The following is a 12552-nucleotide window of genomic DNA, read 5'->3' on the forward strand; positions in this document are numbered from 1 at the left end:
ATCTACTAACCATCCATCCTTCTACTAACCATCCATCCATCTACTAACCATCCATGGATACTAACCATCCATGGATATTAACCATCATCCATCCATTCTTCTATCCTTCCATCCATCCGTCCACCTACTTACCATACATCCATCATCCATCCATCCATCCATTCATCCATCCACTAACCATCCATACATCTACTAACCATCCATCCATCTACTAACCATCCATGGCTACTAACCATCCACAGATAATAACCATCCATCCATCCATCCATCCATCCATCTCCCCATTTACCTGTTCAGAGGTGACCCGGGAGGGAAATCAGGCTCCATCTCTTCAAATGACCATCATCATATTCCAGGAGCTAGCTCCTTCCTGAAGTTAGGGCCACACTCTGGGGGCTTTCCCCCACATTTTCACTCTTACAATTTTAAAATATATTCACCTCCAAGTTCGAAAGTAATGTAGATGAAGTGCGGAGAGTTTACCAAGTGCAGATAACAAAGACATCCCTTGTGTTACAAGAAATAATCAGGGATATAGGTTCGGCGTGTATCCAGCAACGTTCTCCTACACCCCAGAGAGTGTTCTGATGCAATGTGGATGGGTTTAGGCTGTGCTTTTTTCATTGACGAGGACTTGCAAACCCTTTAATGTACCTCAGTGCTTTCAAAAGGCTGCCATTTCCCTGTGTACATGGATTGCCTATTGCTTCTGTTGCTTGATGCGTGGGTTGTGAGACGTTTGTGCATTTCTGCTCTTCTGTTGTTGTAAATGATACTCTTATAAGTGGAGGTTGATAGGGACTGAGTGGTTGCATCCCTCCAGAAATTCACGTGCAGAAGCGCTGAGCCCAGTGGGTGGGTATCAGCAGGTGGGGAACAGTGACAGGTAACAGGACAGATATGTGCGGTACTTTGGAATAACGGTAGCCCACGCCAGCCCGACAGTGCCCCTTCCCAGAACCCGAACGGAGTGTTGTTCTCCCCTCTGTCCAGCTGGGTAAATGGAGCCTGGGGTTGTGGGGTTCATGCTGAAGACCTGGGCCAGCCCGGGCAGGGCTCTGCTTCCAACTCCAAATGCCTGGTCTCGTGCTGGGCTCCCTGCTGCCTCCCTGACCCCTTCCTTGGCATCCAGTAGGAACGCCACCCTGATCCCCTCCCTGGAGCCGACCAGTACTTTGGGACCCCTTGTTCGGACAGAAAACCAATGGCAACACCAACCAAACAAAAGAGAGGCACACACCTGGCGCATCCAGTGCTGCTGATGAGAGCAGGACCCCGCCCAGTGCACCCCAAACCGTGCATCCCGGGTGATAGAGGAACAGAGAGACGTGCACCAAAGTGACAGCAGGCTGTTCTCCCTGGAAACCGATTTCCCCAAAATTGTATCTGTCGGCAGATACGGTGAAGGGTCCCCAGGGAAAGAAAGACCAGGCACAGTTTTCTTAACAGAAGACATGACGTAGGGTGCCCGGGGGGCTCAGTCGGTTAAGCATCTGCCTTCGGCTCAGGTTACGATCTCGGGGTCCCAGGATCAAGTCCCACATCGGGCTCCCTGCTCAGTGGGGAGTCTGCTTCTCCCTCTGCTTCTGCCCCTTGTTGTGCTCTCTCTCTCTCTCTGTCAGATAAATACATAAAATCTTAAAAAACAAAAAACAAAAAACAGAAGACACATCATTTTAGGTCCCTCCCAACCATTTTGTGATCTATTGCCGATCGGCTCGACCCACCCCTGCACACTTCTTGCAGAACTTCCTAGGACGTCAGCATGACAAAAATATACACAAGGCTCAGTAGTTAATGATTTTTTTTTTTTTTTTTTTTTTTTTTTAGGGGAACGAAAAAATGGAAAAACAGTCTCTACCCAGCCCGATGGAATCGGAGACAGGAAACCAGGCGTACAACTCCCCTCGCTGTGTGAAGAGTCAAGATTGACCTGGTGCACATTCCTGAGTCCCTTTGGCAGGATTTTAAACCCCTGTGAGCTCCCCAAACAGCAGACTGGCCGGAGCCAGAGTATTGATAATACTGAGCCTTGCTGACCCTCATGTAGGACCCGGACTCTGACACCTTAAGATGACTTCTGCCCTGGGTCCCCCACCTCGCAAGCCCTGTCGTGATTATGCAAGCACCCGAGCTTCAGACTCTCCCCGTTTTCTGGTTCGGAGAAGACACTGCTTTGGGAAATTGCAAGTAAAACCCTTCTTTTTGCTGTTCTTTGGTTTGGTTGTGTCTTTTGACTCCAGGGCCACAAAGAGGAGACCTCAGTGTTGGGTTGCAGTGGGGACAGAGTTTTCCCAAGGAGATGGAGTCAGGTCCCCAGTTTCCTGAAACCCGGAAAGGCCTCTTGGAATTTCCCCCCCTAGACAGGTTTTCCTTTCTGCAAACTTCCCTTCTGACAGCCGAGGTTGTCTGCCACCCTCACGCCCTCCGTGTATACGGTCTTTTCTGTTCTGCTTTGTAAGTACTTTTTTCTGTCCGTTGGGTTCTTGGGGTCCCCGTTGAGACCCATTTTCCAGGTCAATAGACAAAGCCCAGTGGTCCACAAAGGATGCTCTGTAAAAGGTGGGAGAAGGGCCAGTCTGTAGGTGTGTGCGTGTGCATGTGTGTGTGTGCGTGTGTGTGTGTTACAGGGACTGTCAAAACTGCCCAGACCTCCCTCCTGTCCTGAGTTTGAACCAGCATAACGCATGCATAGCAAGAAGCCTGTTCCAAAAGGAGCCTCCTCCCTCCTCCCTCTCTAGGTCTTGATGTATGCCCTTCAAATATCTCTTCTGTGGAGCTTGGATACAACTCAGGAGGTTTCTTCAATTAATTTAATTTTTATTCTGGAGCTTAGAGCTTCCTGATGCTCTCAGGGCATCTGCAAAAGATGATGGAAATTTTCATTTTGAGCCAAGGAAGGTGGCCCTTGAAAAAAAAAAAAAGGCAAAGTCAACTTAATGAATTAGAAAGAGAAGTAGCCAAGATGCCTGTTGGTATGAACATAAATTAAAAAAAAAAAAAAAAAGTTAAAGCCTAGCTTTTAGTGCAAGTGACAATGCATATTTATGATAGCTGATGATGAGGACCTAGCCCCTCGGGGATAAAAGGTGAGCCCAGGCTGCAGAATGTGCTGGAACGTTTAGGGTGGTGTGGACAACGCCAGTTTCAGCTGTGGTACTGCCTAAGGGACCAAGGTTAAAGATTGTCCAGGTTTAGGTTTTATTTTGAAGGGGTGACAGGGCTGAACGGGAAGGTTCCCTGGGTGGGGGAGGGGTCTTTGCATTTCGACTTTGGCTCAAAGCACGCGTGGCTTCTTTCAGGGTGCTGACCTACCTCAAGGTGCCAAAATGGCTGCAGCAGCTCCAGCATCCCTTTGCTGCCCAAGAAGAGCCTCCTGTGTGCCCAGGCCCAGGGTCCACACGCTGCACTGGCCGATAGAAAACAGGACACCTCCAAGCCTCCAGCTGTGTATGGTCAGACGGATGCCTTTTTAAGTTAAGTGTCCCTGCACTTGCCCCAGGCAGGCCCCGGGGTGCAGTCTAGTGCGTCTGGCCTGCACTGTGTCTGTCTGAGCCCGGTAGGTGGCGGTAAGGTGACCTGATGCCCTGAGGAGGAGGGGCCCTGACTCTTGCAGGGGTGAGGAGAGTGCGCTAGGATGGAGCTCGCGGGTATGGGGGTAGGGTGTGCAGGGTGGAATGCAGGAATCTGACTCAGGGATTTTTCCCGGTTCTGAGATGTTCTGTACCCTGAAGGAACACGGAGAGAATATTAAGCTAACATCTCAATAATAAAAAAAATACACTGATAATCTGGGACAGGGACCAGCCCCAAGACTGGGGTTTGGACCCTGGCCAGAGGCCCACCAGGGCGGCAGTCGCCTCCCAAGGGCAACGGGAGGGGTTTCCTGCTTCTCCCCTTCTGCGCGCCCACCCCCCAGCTTGCGGTGGGGAGAGGCTTCAGGAAGCTCCTCCCAGGGAGGTCCCTGTTGAGGCTGGGGAGGAGGGGGTTGCCGTGCGCCCCCAAAGCCCCCATCCCTGCTCCAGGCCCTGTCAGTTCAGCCTGGACTTTGGGATGGGAGTGGGGGGGGGGGGGGGAAGCTGCCCCGCCCCCGGGCCAGGGAACCGCGGTTCCAGGGAAGAGAGCATTTCTCTTTGGCCCCCTTGGAGGTGGCACACGGTCCCCGTTAGGAGTTAGGAGCAGGGAGGGGGCTACACCGGAGGTTTCGCCCCCAAGAACGCGGATCCCCTTAGGGGCTGTAGACACAAGGAGGGGCCCCCACCTTCTGAAGAGGGAGGGGATCACTTGCTCCCTTCGGGGCCACCCTCCGGGTCGTTAGGGGCGGGTAGGGGGCCCTCACTTTCTGAGCAGGGAGGTGGGGGTTACTTGCTTCCTTCCAGGCCTCCCTGGGGTCCTTAGGGGCGAGTAGGAGGCCCCCACTTTCCGAAGAGGGAGGGGGTCACCCCGCTCTGAGTAACCAGCCCTGCCCGCTTGTCCCGGGCCGCGGGCGGGGCGCGCGGAGGCCGGGGCGGGGCCACAGGGCGCCCCCCCACCTCGCCCTCCGCCGGCCCCGCCCCGTGGGCCCTGCAGCCCCCGCCGCCGCCGCCACCCGCGCGCCCCACTCCCCGAGCAGTTCCTGCGCGGCGCGAGACGCACCATGGCTCGCCGGGCCGCCCTCGCGCTGCTGCTGGTCGGCCTGCTCAGCACCCTGGTGCCCGCCTGGGGTGAGCGACTTGGGAGACCTCGGGGCGGGGGGGGAGGGGAGCGGGCGGGTGCCCCGGGGGCGCCGGCCAGCCTGGGGACCCGCATCGGGACGCGCGCGCCGGGACCCCAGGGAAGGCCGCGGGGCGCCCTGCCGGAGGCGGGCCTAGGGGACGCAGCGGGGACCCCCGCGCCCTCCTCCCCGCCGGGGCGGAACGCGCCAAGCCAGCGGGTAGCCAACGCCCCAAGGAGGCGGCCTCAGGGCCCTCCAACTTTTTTACTGGGCGGGTTTGGACTTACGCCAGAGGCGAAAGGCAGCGTGTTTTCAAACTCACGGACTCCGGTAGTTGGAGACACTTGGCGGGGAGCCGCTGGCCCTTAGGTGCTCCCGGCCCGCGTGTGCGCCCCTGCGCACCCCGGCAGCGGTCCCGGGCGCCCCCCTGGCGCCCCCCGGGCCCCGGCTTTGTTCGTGCGCGGGGAGCCACGCCCTGCGTTCCCGGCCTAAATTTGGACTCGGCTGTGCAGCCTGCAACCAGGCGGAGCCGGGGGTGGGGTAGTTTAGAACAACTTGGAGCGCTGGGCGCGTTCGGAGACACCGTGTGCCCAAGCCTCCTCGGGGACTGGGGCGCTCGCTGCGCGCGCGGTGGAAGGAAACGTGTCCTCCGCAGACTGCCGGGTGTGCCCCAGGGGAGACTTCAGAAAACACACAAGTGTCAGGACTAGGGGAGGCCCGGGGACCTCCTCTTCCCCCCACTTTACGCACAGGCGGCCCAGGCCTGTTTCTGGCAGTTGCCTGTTTTCCTGTCGCTCTCCTTTTAAAGGGGAAGTTGCCATCCTCTTTCTCCCTCTGTCCTTTCCAAAGGAAAGCTCGGATTTTTGCTGGGCGTGGCATTTTGGAAGCTTTCCCCCTGGTGTCACACCTCAAAAAAAAATAAAACAAAAACAAAAAGCAAAAAACGTCCCCAGGCATTTCCAAAGATCCCAGGGGTGGGGAAAACCCGGCTCCAGGAAAGGTGAAATGCCTCTTTACGCCTCCTCCATCCCTCCCTCCATTCCCATGGGGGGAATGCTTTTTGTTTTTGTTTTATTTTTTTTTTTGAGGTGTGACACCTGGGGGAAAGGGTACCCGGGCAGGTGGTGGGTGGAGACCAGAGACTGCTAACGGTTATTTCCCTGGGCCGCAGCCACCCACCCGGGGACGGTGGCCAGACTGCTAAGTGGACAGCCGGGCGCACGGCAGAGTAGTTCCCGGACCCGTCTGCTCCGAGGTGGACGCATTTTTGCAACCAGGAATCATGACCCAAGGCCTGCGTGGTGCTGGGAATTTCCCCTTCTGTTGGGGGACCTCCCGCTGGGTGCTGGGGCTTGACTTCTGCCTTCTTGGCACCCTGGTTGTTTTGGGGGAGCATTTTGTGAAGTGATGTGGGTGCTTTTTAAATGGGCCCCGTGCCCTCTGGGGGCTTCAGGGGAGATGAAGCCTGGTCTGGGGGGGAACATCTTGGAACATTTTACAGCCCGCCGGGGAGGGCCTCGCATGGCTCTCCAATTTCTCTCTTTGCTCCTGAGGAAATGTCCTTTTTTCCTTCCGCTGTGTCTGCTCCAACAGCAATGGGTTTGTTCCCCCGCCCCCCCCCCATGTTTGTCTTCCCGCTGTGTGTTTGCATGACACGTGCTGAAAGGAGTTTTCATTGATCCCTCTGGGTGTGTGTTTCTGCACTTTGCCTTGAGCCCCTCCCGTGTGCGGGGATCCAGGGAGGGAAAGCCAGCCTGAGGCAAAAACAGCAGAGAAAGGTTGGAAGGATGGAGCTTTAGTACCTGTTGATCTTTCTGAGGATGCACAACCCCCCCCATCCACCCCCCACCCCCCCCCACAGACCTCCCTACCTGATCCTTCTGGGGTCAGGAACCAGCCCTTCCAAAAGATACAAATGCAGGTTTTTTGTTTGTCTTAATCAGGAAAAGCGCTTGCCAGTTGGTGAAGGTCAGAACACACTTTCCTATAGAAATACGTGCTTGGTGTAGTTTGCACAATAGCTATAAAAGCCCATTGAGCCTGGGGACAGACCTTTGCTTTTACTAGCATGGGCGGGGCGGGGGGTGGATTTCAAAGTCCTCAGGACCCAGGGCCCCCCCCCCCCCGTTCCTGTCTTTCTCCTGAAATTCCCATGGGAATGGAGGGAGGGATGGAGGAGGCGTAAAGAGGCATTTCACCTTTCATGGAGCCGGGTTTTCCCCACCCCTGGGATCCTTGGAAATGCCTGGGGACGTTTTTTTGTTTTCGTTTTATTTTTTTTTGAGGTGTGACACCTGGGGGAAAGGGTACCGGGGCAGGTGGTGGGTGGAGACCAGAGACTGCTCAACACCCAACCATGCACAGAATGCCCCACCCCAGAGAGTCATGCAGCCCCAAATGTCAAAATGTGGGCTTGGTTTCTCCAGTGTCCTGACGAAGGCTCTGATCTCCGCCTCGTGGGTGTGGCTTTCGTGGTCCCGCCTGTTTGCCAAGGACGCTGACCGCCTGCCCTTTGGGCTCTGATAAAACTTAATTGCACTTGTTGACCTGCGTGCGTTGGCGCTTTTTTCTGTTCTTAGTTTAGGAGGTTAACGCTTTTTTTAAAATATATTTTTTTCATGTCGAGATAGGAAATTGACTTCTGTAGATTTTTTTTTTCTTCCATCTGGATGACGTCTTGGCTGCCTGCTTTGATTTAGAGCAGAATGTGGCTAATAGAGCAGTATAACCAATTCAACATGAAGGGGTCCCAGCAGGATTTCGTGGACGGAATCTGGCCTTTTTCTCCGGGGATGGCTTCCCCCACGGGACCCTGAGTAGAACACACGTGGTCATCATGGTGTTTCCACCTCCTGAGATTTCCCAATGCACGGTGGCTTCTTTTAAGGGGAAAACAATCCCACGTGTCTTATGACTTACAGACAGGGTAGAGCTCTAAGACGAATGTGTGTTTGGAGGCTCGAAATTACTCAGCATTCGGGGGGCGCCTGGGTGGCTCCGTTTGTGAAGAAGCTCACTCTTGATCTCAAAATCGGGTCTTGATTTTTGGCAACGTGAGTTGGAACACCTCTTTTTAAAAAAACAGAATTAGTCAACATTGTGGCTCTACCTGGGATCATTCGGATGCCCAGAGACTGGAGGAGTGTTCTGTAGGACGCCCAGCCTTTGTGAGGGTCGGAGAGACACATGGGACACAAGACATGTCCATGTATCCTCGTGTGCTTTGTTGTAATGTCTGGGCGTCTGTCCCACGTGAATCAGCAGGGATTGCTCTGGGACATCCTTTGGTCCTTTGCCGACTCTTGTGATGGATGACGGAGCATGTGTTTAGGGAGGGACTCCAAAAGTCCTTTTTAGGGGCAAGGGGGATACGGTGCTCTGGGAAATGCTTTCTCCGGACAGAGGTGCATTTTCTAAACCTCTGAGAAGGACACACCCTTGAGGATGAGTAGAATTGCCTCCAGTGAACATTGTCATCCACACGGAACTTATGGGATCCAGACTTGCCAACTCTTTCCTGATGGTGTTATTTGTCGGGGAAATCTGCAAGGGGACAGGAAGGGTGTTGTTGGGGGTGGTAATTACACGAGACCTCTCCCAACCAAGATGGTTTTTCCACAGAGGTAGAAGGGGGCAGAAAGCAGGGTTAGGAAGGAATATGCATGAAACCCCAATCGCGGGCGATCCGCTGGGGTGGGGAACGCACACAGCAAGTCCTCCTGCTTGCATGTGGCTGTGCGCAGATTCCCCGTCATATACGTGAGCAGCGTATTTAGCTATTGCAAACGTTTCCATATGCTTGACAAAGACAGAGAATGTCTGAAAGGAAGGGCAGGCCTTCCCTTATGTTTCTCCTGTATTTTCAACGGGGAGTCTTCTTTTTCATTTCTATTCGCCCTGAAACCTTACAGTGCAGGGACCCACGCAACCCACAGGGCGTTTCCACCCCAGTTAGCGGCTGTGAGGATTCGGTTATGTCCGCCCCGCTGTGGGAGAGAAAGCCGCGTGGACCGTCGGTGATCTTGGTGCCGCCATGTTGCTTGGACGCCTTGGGTGGTTCACCATCCAACACCAGATGGATGCACTTTCCTGGGTGTGCCAGTGTCTGGGGGTGAGAGATGGTCACTCACCAAAGTTCTAGTTGTATTTAGGGAATTAATAGCATCTTCCACACCCCTAGAGACACAACACTTCCCTTTCTTGAGTTTCTTGTTCTTCACTGGTGTGGTTGTTAGACCAGTTTGGGGAGACGGCACATGGATGTGTTTCAGCTTTGTTTCGGAATGACTCAACGTTGCCACGATCCCTCGTGTACTCTCGCTCGGTAGCCGTATTATTAAAAATCCCCTAAACAGGAAACCAGATGCATCCTTTTTCTTCCCCCCACCCCCGAGTCGGTCGCAAGCCCGCAAACCAGTGTGTTTCTCCAACGGTAGCTTGGGATGCATTGATGGCCGAGAGTTCCGTGGGCGGCAGCTTTGTTGACAAGAAGAAAATTCACTAGAGGCTAAAGCAGCCGTGTGTCTCATCAGGAGCCCAGCGGAATGAGCAACCGTGAGGCTTTCGTTCTGTTTCTCCGTGTCTGGGTGGCCTGGGCCAAGACATAAAACGGATTTATTGCCCTGGACGGCAGGCAGAAGGCTTTCAACATACTTGCAGATCCAAAGCCCCTGCAAATCACGTTCATTTCTCCACTTGGAAGATTTGGATAGGTCCCCTTCGTTTTGGAAGATTTGGATAGGTCGGTCCCCTTCATTTTGGAAGTTTTGGAGAGGTCCCCTTCGGTTTGGGATACATTGCATTGTATCAGGAACTTCACAAAGAGGAACATAGTTGCTCCAAGGGAGTGCTTTTTAAAACAACATAATAATTGTAAGTCCTTAAATGAACTGCCCTCCAGAAGGGGGCTGAAGTAGCAGAGTAGCTGCATTCCGATGCTCTGGAAGGCATTACTCATCCCAACACAGCGTGGCCAGAGATTTCTGGCTGCTTTTTTTCAGCGCTGCCTTTGCCATAGCCCCCGTGTGCTGGTCTGATTGCTAAGCGTAGGGGATGCAGCGTGGAAGATGCATGCATTCGCTGGGGCGCACCGTGGACCAGTGTTATACATGGACGAAGTATAAATAGATGATGTTGTCTTGGGGGCAGAGGGTCTGGGAGCCATGTCAATTTTGTAAATCCTGCAAGAACCCATCTGTTGTCGGTTTCCTTCTGAGGCTGTTAGCTGTCTTCTCTTAGCAGAGGGCATGGGCTCTGTGCTCAGCGTGAACGGAAACTGTGGTGTTTGCCCCAAGCTCGGCACAGAGTGTACCCCAACATACCCCAGCAGGATGAAGGGAGACAGTAAGGGGAACCTCAGCTATCTGAGGCAGACCAACACGGTGTGGCAGGAAAGGAAGGATGTGCTGGGGTCTCCCTGAGGAGGAGGTGGTTGTGAACAGCTGACTCTCACTCGGATCCGGGCTGGATGCTGTGTGAAAGATGAGGCTGTGGCCTCTTCCTGCTGGGGAACTTGCTTAAGGACTTGTGGCCTGGCTGGAGTGAGGTAGCACTCGAAGGGTGAGATACAGGATTGACTGATTGATGACTGATAGGTAGATGATAAATGGTAGATATAGTACACACGATGGATGGATGGATGGATAGATAGATATAGATGATAGATAGATACATAGATATGATGGATGGATGAATAGATACATAAAATGATGTAGAGATGGATGGATGGTAGATACATAGGTAGACATGATGGATGGATGGATGGATGGATTGATAATACATAGTGATAGATAAAAGAATGGATAGACATATATGGATGGATGATAGATATGATGGATGCATAGTAGATAGATGATAGAAAAATGATAGATGATAGGATGGATAGATAGGTAGGTAGATAGACAGATTGACAGATAGATATGATAGATGGATGGGTGGATGGATGGAAAGATAGATATGATGGGTGGATGGATACATAGAATGATGTAGAGATGATGGATAGATAGATGTGATGGATGGATGGATAGATACATAGAATGATGTAGAGATGGATGGATGATAGATAGGTAGACATGATGGATTGGATGGATGGATGGATGGATGGATGGATTGATAATACATAGTAATAGAAAGATACATAGATAAAAGAATGGATAGCCATATATATGGATGGATGGATAGATAGATAGATGATAGATAGATTGACAGATAGATATGATGGATGGAAGGGTGGATGGATGGAAAGATAGATATGATGGATGGATGGATGCATAGAATAATGTAGAGATGGATGGATAGATAGATAGGTAGACAGATGGAAAGATAGATATGATGGATGGATGGATGGATGGATGGATGATAGATAAATAGGTAGACACATAGATACATGTATACATACACAGGCAAACAGACAGAATGGATGGACAGACAGATAGCTGGGTGATAGATGTGTAGCTGAGAGGGATGCCCCAGGCTGTCCCAAGTGGCTCCAGGTGGAGGTGTACATGTCTCCTTGCTCTGAAAGCAGCTGGACTCATCACAGCGAATCATAAGCATATCACCAGGTGATGAATGGGTCAGAATCCGGGCATTCGGAGAAGAGGAAGCTGGAATGGAGTTGGGGAAGGGATCTGGGAGTGGGGATGACAGAGAGGAAGTTGAGGCTTAGCCTGGCATCCTGTGTCCAGCTACAGGACAGGAAGTTTCCCCATCCACATCTTGGGATGCCAGTGCTTCCTCCCCTGAGGTACCAGGCCTGAGTCTCTCCAGGTTAGGCTTATGCAGGTAACAGCTTCTAAACTAGGTCCATCTGGTTGCACCCACAGTGTCTCCGAAGCTCTGTATCTGGAACTTCTCATTATTTTCTCCTCAACTTACATCTCTTCCTTCATTCCTATCTTTTGTGATATGGCCATTTGCCCAGACTCTCAGACGGAAGAGCCACCCTTCACTCCTGGCAGCTCCTTCCTCCCATATTCCATCTATTACCAAATCCTGTGCATTTCATCTTCTGGATCTTCCTTGATTCATGCTCCTTTCTCTATTCCTGCCTTTTTTTTTTTTCTTTTTTTTGGGGGGGTGGGGGGAGATTTGTACCCCTACCCCTGACACTTTTCTCACATGAATGGAAAAACCCTTAACTACTTTCTTCCCTGGACTTTTCAGGCACTTTTAGGAGGGCAGTGGGGACTCCTTCTCAGATTACTTCATGTTTTAATGCACAAAATAAAACATAACGTCGCAGAGGAAGCTGGTTATATTAAATCAATTATTTAGTGTTCGGATGGAGAAGATCCCAGCCTCAGAGCTGTTCCTCCTCCCTGCCTGCCTCCCTCCTCTGCTCTCTGTCCTGATGCTTGAGCGATGGTTGCAATTGCACACCTGCTCAGGAACCCTCAGTGGCCAGTGGAGGCCCAGATCTGATGTTCTCGGGCCTGGCCCCAGAGCAGAGTCCCCCGGAAGCTTGGAGAAATCACTCTTGCCCAGGCCTACCTGTGTCATCAGATTTATGTTGGATGGCAAGACCTGTGGCCTCAGGGCCACGGGGCCACGGAGGCCTGGCAACTGCAGCAAGCTCTCCAGGTGTTGCTGTGTAGACCACAGAGGGAGTTGCCTCAGTAATGTGGCTTGACAGGGAAATACAGGAGATAATCCTATATTTAATGAAACTTAACTCCACATGGAAGAGAATTCCTCTGAGTCTGATAGGGAACCTATCCAAGACCGGTCACTCAGACCTCTTCAACTCCTTATCGATTCTGTCCACCCATCCATCTGTTCATCCACCCACCATCCATCCCTCTATGTGTGCATCCATCCATCCATCCATCCATCCATCCATCCATCCATCCATCCATCCA

At 52.5% G+C, this 12552-nt stretch overlaps 1 protein-coding gene and 1 long non-coding RNA gene across 2 annotated transcripts in view; one reads left to right on the plus strand and one right to left on the minus strand.

Annotated features, from left to right (window-relative positions):
* Positions 1–2183: 2183 nt before the first annotated feature.
* Positions 2184–5069, minus strand: LOC118026676. Its single transcript, XR_004683646.1, has 3 exons — positions 4981–5069; positions 3316–3446; positions 2184–2907 (listed from the first exon to the last, which is right to left on the minus strand). It is a non-coding gene; the product is annotated as an uncharacterized LOC118026676 (long non-coding RNA).
* The window catches only part of CD99 (CD99 molecule (Xg blood group)), a 32691-nt gene continuing 24683 nt past the window's right edge, over positions 4545–12552 (plus strand). The window contains exon 1 of the mRNA XM_035029655.1: positions 4545–4703. Coding sequence (XP_034885546.1) covers positions 4637–4703 — 67 coding nt within the window. The 5' untranslated portion in view covers positions 4545–4636. The remainder of the gene's footprint in view (positions 4704–12552) is intronic.

This window comes from Mirounga leonina, unplaced genomic scaffold, assembly GCF_011800145.1.
Source record: "Mirounga leonina isolate KUSES-001 unplaced genomic scaffold, KU_Mleo_1.0 Mir_268, whole genome shotgun sequence".
In the NCBI taxonomy this organism is placed as follows: domain Eukaryota; kingdom Metazoa; phylum Chordata; class Mammalia; order Carnivora; family Phocidae; genus Mirounga; species Mirounga leonina.